Source organism: Watersipora subatra, chromosome 2, assembly GCF_963576615.1.
Source record: "Watersipora subatra chromosome 2, tzWatSuba1.1, whole genome shotgun sequence".
NCBI lineage: Eukaryota > Metazoa > Bryozoa > Gymnolaemata > Cheilostomatida > Watersiporidae > Watersipora > Watersipora subatra.
Window position 1 is genome coordinate 18,020,994 of NC_088709.1, and position 11,513 is coordinate 18,032,506.

Sequence of the window (11,513 nt, forward strand, 5' to 3'; positions counted from 1 at the left end):
TATGCTACCAGAGCACAATGCTATTATCCAGCTAGCATTCTAGGTGGCTTCACAAATTTTTGCTACCATTCCAATTATTATTGGAATACTCTGAAAAAACTCGATTATAATATATATTATTATGGTATAGATATTTTAGCATAGTCATTATATTAACATGTTTTGGGTATATATGTGAAACATTCTTATCCTAACGCAATTTTCTCAATTTTTCTCAACAGAAACTCAATTATAATATATATTAATATAATCTAAATATTATAGCATAGTAATTGTAGTAACATACTAAATTATATAGAACATGCTTTGAAACTTTGGAACCAATGAAACTTATTCTAACGAAATTTTTAAATCTTTATAATAAGAGCCCTGTATGTCTGTCTGTTCAAAGCCATGCTAAGAGCATTAGGAAAAAGATTGCAGCGCACGGGAATCAAACCTGGATATGTGGCTGTGTTACCATTTGTGTTATTGTACTTTTGAATAATTGTACGTATAGTTATTACACCTGATGATCTCTCACAGTACACGGGTCTGCCAGGGTGCTAGTAAACATGTTTCTTTTATGCACGAAAAATTTCGCCCTAAACGAATAGAAAAACTTTAAATACTTGATTGATTTGGTTGAGACATGCTGTAGTTAATAATAGAATGGGTCTGTGTTCAGTCTCATGGCAGTAGCAGCTGCCATTTACTATTTCTAGGAAGTTAGTCACTTTTATTTATAAACAGCAATAATGACATAAAATAGAGAACAGTATAAATATTTTTACTAAGCAATTTATAGTTGAAATAAGAGAACTGTTGGTTTTATTTTATTTATCATAATAATTTAGGTATATATAGCAAGACTGACTAGAGGGCATCTCTGTAAGTGACCAGATAAATTTTGTTTTGTAATAGCCATTTAGGTATACAGGGATGATTGGTGGGAGGGCATCTCTGAAACAGCCTGATAAATTCTGGTACGACATCAATGAATATCCTTTTATTCTCTCAAGTTGTACAGCAAGTTTTCAAATATAAGAATCATGACTTCACTCTAACTATTTTTACAGATTCTCTGGCTTATGAATTGGGAGAGTAACACACATTTAGTGCCATGTAGGCAGTTTTAATGGCTAACGGAAGTGCAATGATTTTATTTTCTTTAAACTCCCCTATTTTGTAAAATATCCAGTTTTAAGGTTTTCAAGCTCATTTGTGGATAATAAAGAAGTCAAGACTGATACGTTTTTGTTTAGTATCCAAGTATGGCTTTTGCGAGCTGTGAAAGATCTTTGACAAAAATTTGGTGACTATCAAAATGGGAGTTTTAACAAAAACTGCTAGTAACTGGCAGTTGAAGATCGAGACGATGTTAAAGTCTTCATAAGTCACAATATCATTAACTTATGCCAGATTAATAAAAATTGAGTTGTAGGGAAAGATGTTAAAGCAATACCATTAACAGTTGCAAATATAGGTGTAATCTCTATGATCATACATATTATGTAAGACATCGCTGCCAGGCAAATGACATAAGTGAAAAGCTAGCTATAATAGCACACAGTTGCTTTCTAATGAACAATCTATGTTAAAAACAGGCTTTGCAGTGGCTTTTGTGATGTATTAAGGTTCTTGCCTAAAACCAGGCAAAAACCCTTATACACCACAGACCAGCCCTTGCCTTAAATCAGCTCTAATAACTTTTTTCATAGCAATAATTAGCAACACAAGCACCTGTGTCTGCTGGTTAAATAGTGAATTGGCAATTTTCCATTTTACTCAGTAAAATGTGTAAACTGTATCGGAACAGGTTTGGCAGTAATAAAGAACTGCCAAGAAAGCGCAAAATCACAAAGAGGATAGAGAAAACACAAGGCTACTGATGCCATATCACAGAGACTAGAGAGTGTATCCCACTCCTATTTTCTATGTAGTTCCTGTGAAGGTTTTATCCATTTTGTATGCTGCAATAACTTTCTTCTCCAGCGCATGTTATGAGGAAACCAGCTGCAGAGTTGCGACAGTACTCTGCTCAGGAATCGGTGGAAGTTTGAGAGCCGTACAAGCTAAGACTTCCTTTTCTTTTATTAGCTTTGTTGTCCTCTCCACTTTAGAGACAGGGGATACTATGAAATAATTAACTAAATATGTACAAAAAGAATTACAGCACTTCTAGTGTTTGTCCTCAGTAAACAGCTTTCATCGGGAAACTTTGAACCTGCTACGCATTGATAAACTCTAGTTTTTGTGTCTGCAGTTGCTCAGTACAACTGCTTGAACCAAAGCAGCTCAAACCTAATATATTTTTATTTTTTAAGGAAATTGAAGCTGTCACTTCTTGGAGTACTTTACATTAGTCTATGTATAGCAGGTAAATAGAATAGTCTGATTTTGTACTTTTTGCTGTAGCAGAATCTGATCCTCAGGCCACTATTTGAGGAGTTGTTACAAGTCCTAAAGATTTGGTCAACTAACAACAAAGGTACATTCATCTACAAACTTTGGTGGTATCACTTGTCACAAAAACATTTGAATTTTAGCTCAAACAATTGTCATTTTAGTCTAAGAAAATTGCTAGAAAAACTGCTTCCTTAATGTGAGGTTATTGATGAAAAAACTTTTGATAAACAATAATAATTTGGTATGCCTGCATTGTGTATGATTTATCCTCTATTGCACAAACTCATTTAGCTCTAAGAATAGATTTTTCTAAAAACATAAAAGCGATCTGCAAACAACATCCTGGTATTGCAGACTTACTGATGTCAGAAATATAGCTATGTCACATATCAGCAGGATAACACGCTGACTTAAAAATGCTTTTTTAATTTGTTGCTGAGCACCATTTCACTAAAACTAATGATTCACTTTAATCTATATATAAGTCTCAATGTTTATCTTTTTGTCTTTATGTCTTTTTGTTAAACCCTTTTTACAGTTATAGCAATGAAAATCTAGCAATGAAAATTTTGCATGGCTTTAGATTTGATCTCGGAACATCAGGTCTAGAGACACCAAACTTAACCTTTAAGCCACACGGAATACAATGAATTTATAGCGCAAATAGTCATTACATTGGTTAAAATACGTGTACTTGAAGCGCTTGCTTTGAGTTAATAACAGCACTGTTGACCGTTACGCGCATCGATTATTAAGGTGGCACAAAACGCAGGAACTGTTTTAGTAAGGCCTTCCCGTAAAATTCTAGCTTTCTAGTTAAGTTACTCATAAGCCTTATGTAATTATTCTATTATCCATGCGATGCTGGGCATTCAGCTAGTCTATCTAAATCTCAAAGTTTGTTGACTGTCCTATGCTGTCTGTCCAGCGATTAAAATCTATCAAGAAAAATTGCGCTTTGTACTAAATGTGAACTCACGGAGAACGCAGCGGCAAGTTTGTAAACAAGCGCACCTAACCGCAAGGCCACGCTGTTTGTACCATTCCCGTCGCTTTTACCATATACGTACTGTATACCCTTTTCACGATGTGCCCACAGGTTATGATGCACCTGTTATAAGATTTTTTTGCATTACTCAATGAAACATGATGCATTTTTGATATATGATATCAAAAAATTATTTCGAAATTAAAATTTGGAAGTTGTTGTACTGATTACGGCAAAAAAAATCTTTGTTATACTATACTCGCCAAAATATCTCCCGCAATGCCTTAAAGAGATAATCGATGCCTGCTAACTCAGCTGCTTGCTAACTTATAATTATTCATTATAAGTTATATAAAAACAAATTTGAATACAGATAAATGATAAAATTTTAGTTGAAGGTTAAAGTTTCGTAAAATACATAATAAAACTTTCAAGTATGTGTTTAGTAAGCTAAATTTATTTAAGTTAAATTCAACGTTCATATTATACGTCTGTCTTGAAGGTAAGTTCTTCCCATAGTACGCACTGCACGTAATACGTCGTAATGTTACATTTTTTGCATATCATAACTAATAAATACACTGAAGGTAACTATAGTTAGTAAAGGTGACCATTGTTCTGCTGCTAATTTTTTAATATGTACATACATATTTTGAAACATTTTTTGATATGTACATACGAATATAAAATTTCGCTGATTTTTCAGGGGCTGTTTGCACTAAATAATTACTATGGGTTTCTATACTACTCTGTAAAATTTTCGCTACCATAGCAAAACAAATTAAAATCATATAATTGTATACCAAATAATTTTTCATTGTAGTCACAGCAAAACAGACTTAATTTAACCATTACTTGCTAATTATTTCACATTTACATTTAAACACCTTTACGGTTGTTTTATTTTTCCTTTTAATATATTTTAACAAAACACTTTTTTCGTTATAATTTTAGGAACTTTCAAAGTTGCAGTTGTTTGAAAAAGTTAAAAAGCCTTTTCAGTTGTTTTATTTTTTCTATTAATTTATTTGAACAGCGAAATTTTTTTCCTCGTGATATGAAGTTTAAAAGTTAAAATTTTAAATGTTGCTATATGTTAAATAAAAACAAATTTTCTGTACAAAAACTTTATATGCAGACAATGCAGGAAATTCATTTAGTATATATATATATATATATATATATATATATATATCTCAGAGTTTATCGTCTGCCTAGTTATAATGATTAAAATCTAGTAGTGGAAATTCCACATCACAGATGACTTGATCTCGGAGCCTTCAGGTTGGCAGACCAGCGATCTAATCCACAACACTAAGATAGCCAAAGTGTTAGCAGATTTGTTACATCGGTCAAAGTAATCACGCTTGAATCTTTTGGGGTCAGTAACTAGCACGGTGAACAGCTACGAATAACATACTAATTATTAAATCATCTGAAAACACAGTAAATGTTTTAATAAAGGAAAGCTTACCTTTACTGGCTTACTCGGTAAGTTACTAAAATTCATTGGATAATTATTTTATTACTTGACCAATGCCGGACATTCAGCTAGTATTTTTTTTAAATTGTAGTTGGGAGAAATGTAAAAAATATTCATCTAAAATTACGGACTTACATCACATTATTTTTTTTATACAAGTAGAAGAATCAATTAAATAATTAAAGAATAAAAACAATGAAATAGCGCACAAAATCAAAGCTAAAACTAGTGATAGGCTAAATGGTAATAGCTAAAGCTTACTATTAATCCTGATAGGAGAAGTTGTCTGCTCATCTTCATTTCCTTCTGACTGCTTATGAACTCCTTCACATGATTTGAATCTGCGCAGATTTTCTTCAAGGAATAACGCATTGTATCGAGTTAGCAGAATCTGCAAAAGGAATCTTTAGCTAACCAATTAAGTTCTATCAACAACCTATCAAGTCTTGGATGGCTCAACAACTTAATAAGCTTCCACTATATAGAGACTCTCTGAAGTGGTTTTGACACTCAGCTGTTTAGAACTGGTTAGAATGTTTCACCTTCAGGACTGTTTCACCTTAACTATTTTTACAGATTCCCTGGTTTATGAATTGGGAAATTACTACATTTAGGGCCTTGTATGCAGTTTTAATGGTTAACAGGGTGCACTAATTTTATTTTCTTTAAACTCCCTATTTGGTAAAATATCTAGTTTTAAGGTCTTCAAGCTCATTTGTAGATAATAAAGAAGCAAAAATTGATGTTTTTGTTCAGGATAGCCAAGTATAGCTATCGCAAGCCATGAGAAATCTTTAGATGTTTTCTCTTCTCTACACAACTGTCTCATTGCCATAGAAGGAACACCCAGAAGAGTACTATGATAACTAGTATTTTTCCAAAAAAGGTCGACTGGTGCACCAATAAAGCACAGAGAGTACGAAAGAGCAGTGGAAAGGCGAGAATTAGCCCAGGTGCAAAAGTGCTGAGTTGCGGAGTTGAATGTCTGCAGTTCAAATCCCATTCAAAGAAACTTTTTTCCAACATTCAACAATAGCTTCAGGCAGACGCACGGACATGACTTTTGCTACAGTAAATTTAATCAATACTAAAGAGTATTTCAGGTCAATCAGCTACAATTTGTGTAGCTTACTTCAGTATCTGTTGACTACTTGTAAAGGATTCTAAGTAAAGTACATTGAGCGAAACAAGTTGTGAATGTTTACTATGATTTTCATAGTACAAAGGAATGCAAGCAACTATGTACTTTAGTATCAGTTAAATTGGGTATCAAAATGATGCCCAGGCTCTTGAATTTCATTTGGTGAATTAATAAAACCGACGTAGCTAAAAGGCTAAGCAATAAAGCCACTCAAAATTTATCCCGAAACATTCGAGATCAGGCCCCAAGAGAATAAAACTCATCCCGGAATATTCAGGAACAGGCCTGAAAGGGTTAAATTTATGCAGAATTAAAAAGGTATTGCAAACATTGATTTACCAGAATGAACAATTTTTCAGTATTTATCAGTGCCTCAGACTTGAAAACAACTTTCTCTAAGCTTTATAGGGTACTAATATGTTTGGCCCGCTTGTGGACCATGATAGGTCATCATGAGTAATCAATATGTTCATAATTGTTTAATGATGAAGGAAGGTGGCCTAGTAGTGTAGTGGTTAGAGCACCGGCTTACAAAGCAGAAGGTCTGAGGTCAAATCCTTGGGCAAAGTGGTTTTTTCCAATGCTCTTATTGTGGCTTTGGACATACAGACAGACAAATAGACAGACAGACACTGCTCTTATTGTAATAAAGCCTCTAACTTTGACTGATGATCATCTCAACGTAATTATAAATCTTTTCACAAAATTTTTAATTTGAACCAATATTTGTCTTAACACGTTAAGTTATTTCTAATATATAATGTCTAAAGTGTTTGAAACATTACAGTCTTGCAAGTAAAATTATCTCAGCGCCTAAGAATTACTCTTGTGCTCATGCATCTTTAGAGTGAAGCTACAAAAGGCCTCATTTTACTAATTATCACTTTAATAATTTAGTTTTACCGTAAAACCTCTATTTGAACGCCACCTTTATTTGAAAGCCACCTGCAATAGAGCGCCACTACAAGAGAAGTGTTGAAAAATACAGCGCCATGTTGTTCAAATAAAGGTTTTGCCGTATATTTAGCTTTTTACATAGCTCTATATACTTGTTTCAATGCTGCATGTAATTGGTTGAAGTACTTGTCATGGTTTTCAGAATCTAGAATAAGTCTAGCAAAATACAATACATTTTTGTACAACTATTAGTTTCAGAATACGGAAACTTTGACATGAAGCAAATATAAAAATGAATTAACTTGATATGCTAAGGTGAGGCTTTTTTTGTTTGCTTTAGCAGGAATAGTTGGTGAATTGTACAAATCACCACCTTTTTATCATTTGCTGCAATAATGTATTTACCAACACAATAAATTCTTATCTTAAAATATTGGACATCCTCGTGTCTAAAGACTGATTTAAACTATATCACAAAATTTCAAGGTTATCCTCTTTGCAATTATTCGTCAACTACGTGCACTGTAGTTCGATAGCATTGCTGATACGGTGCAGATATGCCAGCAAACACTGTAGATGTCATTCTTTTCCGATATTTTGCCGTGCATCCATGAAAGTCGGTGTAATGTGCACTATTTCGGTGGTTGTGATTGGCTGTTGTAGATTGCTTAATTTAAATTGCCTTTTATGATAGTTGCTGTGGGACTATTATCTCATCATTTCAGCGATCCGCATTATATAATGACAACATTATGCAATGACTACTCGCTGATGTAAATACGGATAGGTTTGTGATGGTGTGAAGAATGTTATCACAGATGTATTGTGGGATTACCATCGACATATTGCAGTAAAGTGTGAACCAGCCTTAGGCAGAAGCAATGGGATCAGTAGCACAATGACTTTAGTACACCTAGGAACCAAAGCTATGTAATGACTCTGATAAGAGCAGTGATAATGCACCAATAAATGCAGGTCTTTGACACATTTCAGGTAGACCTCGAGCTATAGTAGCACTTGCTCATTTCCAAGTGACTTTATGATAACTTGCCTCATGGAAGCTTGGGTACATTTAACAATTACTATTAGTGATTTCTGGACAAAATTAAATTCTACAAGTTGCTTTGAGTTCAAAACATTTACCAAAGTTTTTTGCTGCATTAAGGCTATCAAAAAACACCTGCTTGCCAGTGGCATAACCATTAAGAGTATATTTACCCTCTTTTTCCTCTGAAGATGGTTTCGGATGAAGATTTTCTGATGTTGATCTTCATAGCGGGTTATAACTCGACTGATATCAATAAGGGGCTCCTGCTCATTTGATGTAGAGGCCTCTCGACAGACTGGAGGTTCACTGGTATCTGCAAGCTTTTGCACTTTTTCTTTGTTGACTTTGGTGTGAGTAGCCTGGGTTGTGTCGGACTTTTGAGGCGTTTGTAAAATTGTACTTCCTCTACAAGTTGAACTAGAAGATTCTAACAATTGTTGAAGCACACATCATTCGTTCATCACTCGTTTCAAGCTGTGCAAGGATTCAGATCATGATAAGCTCTTCTGGGCTGCATTCCATTTATGCAAATAAGAAACCTGATTGCAGCTGACAGAAGCAAATTGTTCATTTTATTTTGCTCCCTTGACAGTCCAGCAGTTTTTTGTATAATTAGTGTACTTAGTTGACAACATTAAATGAATTTGTTGTTTAATGTGATAATAAATTAAAATTAAGTTTGTTTCTTCAGGTTTAAAGAAGATTCATGCATTAAAAAAGGGTAAAGCATGGAATAACAATAAGTTGCCACTTGGCAGATTTAAGATATGACTCGTGAGGCAAATGTTTCCCAAAAAAGTTACAAGTAAAGTAAACAAATCGTTTGCCGATTTTTGACAAACAAATTTCTTTACTTTGTTATTAGACAATAGCAATGAAATCTCACTATTAGACAGCTTTAGAATCGACAGGATTGCTAAGAGCAGACTCCTATTTTAAAACTAACTTGAACAAAATTTTAGCGCTTACATTTTATCAGTAAGTATCGGTCTTTTTTATGATTTGCAATTGTTTTCGATGTTTGAGGTGATCTGACTGCCATGATATCTCTATGTTAACATTGACAAAATTTGATCGCGTTCAAAGCACCTAGATCAAGCGGAAGTGTGAGTTTAACGTATACTATATAGTTGCAAAGAGACCAACAGAATAGAAATGCTTAAAGCCGCATGTGACGCTAGTGACATCATTTTGGACATATTTTTCTTTTGAGCATTTTATATGCAATCAGGTTTTGTGTATTTTAATCTTGAAACATCCTGAAAGCTCAGCTCCAGCATAAAGAAAAAAGGCGAATAATAGCAAAATATCAATAATTTCTGATAAAATCTACTAAAATTTTGTGTCAATTCATCTTTAAGCATGAATCCGAGTGTTTTGATGTGAAAATTGATTACATTTGCTACACTTTACCATAAACACTTACCTTCCATTAGCTCTGACTCATGGCTACTATATTAGCTCTGACTCATGGCTACTATAGACTAGACCTACCAAGATGTCTACAATAAAGTTAATAACTCACAATGACTTGAGCCACTGCATTCCTCCAACAGTTTCCCATGGATAGAGAGGTCGAGTATATTCACCGATCTCTACGAATCCTTTGCTGTTAACTGCTCCAAGGTCAGTTGTGGGACGAGTTTTTCGGCTAGATTCGTGAGCACTGCGCTGAATCCGGCTGCATGTAATTGTTTCCGCAGACTTTGATGATTGAACTCGTTTCTCTAGAAGTATTCCGTCAGCGCTGAGTATGTCTCGAGGACATGATTCTTCTATTTTCTGATCCAACTTGTCAAGCTCCATTTGCAGTAGGTCACTGCCACATAGCCCATTGAACCTGAAATTCACAACATTAGCAATGACCTACGTTAAAAGGAAGCAACATGCTTTGTTATCATACTATTTGAGTTGAGGTACAAGAGAAGTTATCGGAACTAGATTTAGATTTAATAATATAATAGACTATAATAGATTTCTAGAACCCAATAAACAGTTGAAAATGAAAGTGCCTTAACATCTGACCAAAAGTAAAACAATTTGCAAATATAAAGTTTAGTTTTAAAATAATTCTCAGATGGATGAAAGATATAATTGAATTTCTAGCACTTTTATTCGTGGCAACACATGTATGAACATTTTTTATAGACGGTATGTGTATACACATATATATAATATATCTAACGGAATGCCCGCCATTGCACAGATATTAAAAATCAGCTTATAAACAATGACAGGTAATGTAGTTGCCTGCCCCTTGCCATTAACCTGGCACATTGTCAATGCCTAATTTGAATAAGCTAGTAACCTATTGCTAAACTTATTAAAAAGACCCATGAGAGCAAGCATAAAATGATGTTGCACCGAAGCTGAGAGTAGTATGCGTATTTCATCCACATAAAGACAGCGACATAGCCCATTGAGGCCATCAATCTTGCATAGCTCAATGGTTTAGCATATTGTCTGGGAGACGGGAAGTTCTGAGACCAAATCTTGTGCAGTGCAGATTCTTCATTCCAAGATTTTATTAGCTATAGCTGGAGACACATAATCACACACAAAATTTGAGAGCTACATATATAAACAGGTAAAAGGAAAAAATCTTAGCTAAAGGTTAGCTACAAACTGCTATTCTGTTTTGTGCAACAGAACTCCTCAGATAACAAAAGATGAGTCTTCTCTGCTTGTCACCGGAGTTCTATACACATAAACACAAAACACTTCAGTACAGACACACTCGTCTCCCAGCAGCTGCTACTAATGTATATAATATGTACATTATGTAATGTATACAATATATAATATACCTATAATATACCTATAATATATAGTATATATATTTCATCATTGTTATCTGATGAGGTAAACCTATGCATGTGGCCTGTCACTACACTCCTATGAAAAAGTACTGTATTAACAAATAAGTACTCTCATTCGTGTTTAGAAACAATAATTAGATATATTTTTATATAATATATGATACCAGTAACATAAGTTTATATATAAAGATTTTCTCTGGATAGCATATGTTGTATAACAATTTGCTAGCAACAGATAATTTCATTTTAATCATAATGACAATTTAACATCTAGTTGCCAACAACACATACAATGTATGTACATGCACAAGAAGTGACTAAGCTTGTTTTTGGCTCTGTCCAGTGTGGTTAAAGGAGCACTTGCTCGCGCGTGTCAGCCTGTAAACTGAGGATTGTAATGATATACGGAATAGAACTACTATTTGACTATAAATACTTCATATAGCCTGTCAACAATAGAAAAGTAAAGTTTGGGTTAAAACTGGCAAGACAATAAACAACAGTATCAAAAGCCTATGTACAGACGCACTAGTCTTCAAACAAATGCAACCATAAGTTTGCTACTAGTGCTAACCCTATCAAATTGTTTCCCATCTGCATTAAAACTTACAAATTCTACACTCACTCCGTGAAGTAAGTCGTTTACCATCAAATTCAAAACATTGGTTCCTCACCGAAAGACTTGACATCAAAAAGGCTGTGTGTGCAAACAATCACCATATCTACATGTACATACCTTTTCAAGAGAG

General features: G+C 34.1%; 1 protein-coding gene across 1 annotated transcript; it reads right to left on the reverse strand.

Annotated features, from left to right (window-relative positions):
• Nucleotides 1–987: 987 nt before the first annotated feature.
• LOC137388669 (uncharacterized) lies at nucleotides 988–9,507 on the reverse strand. The gene is made up of 4 exons (XM_068075131.1): nucleotides 9,471–9,507; nucleotides 8,116–8,350; nucleotides 5,121–5,250; nucleotides 988–2,114 (listed from the first exon to the last, which is right to left on the reverse strand). Exons 1-4 carry the CDS (start codon nucleotides 9,488–9,490, stop codon nucleotides 1,981–1,983), a joined length of 519 nt encoding a protein of 172 aa, XP_067931232.1. The 5' UTR covers nucleotides 9,491–9,507; the 3' UTR covers nucleotides 988–1,980.
• Nucleotides 9,508–11,513: the final 2,006 nt, after the last annotated feature.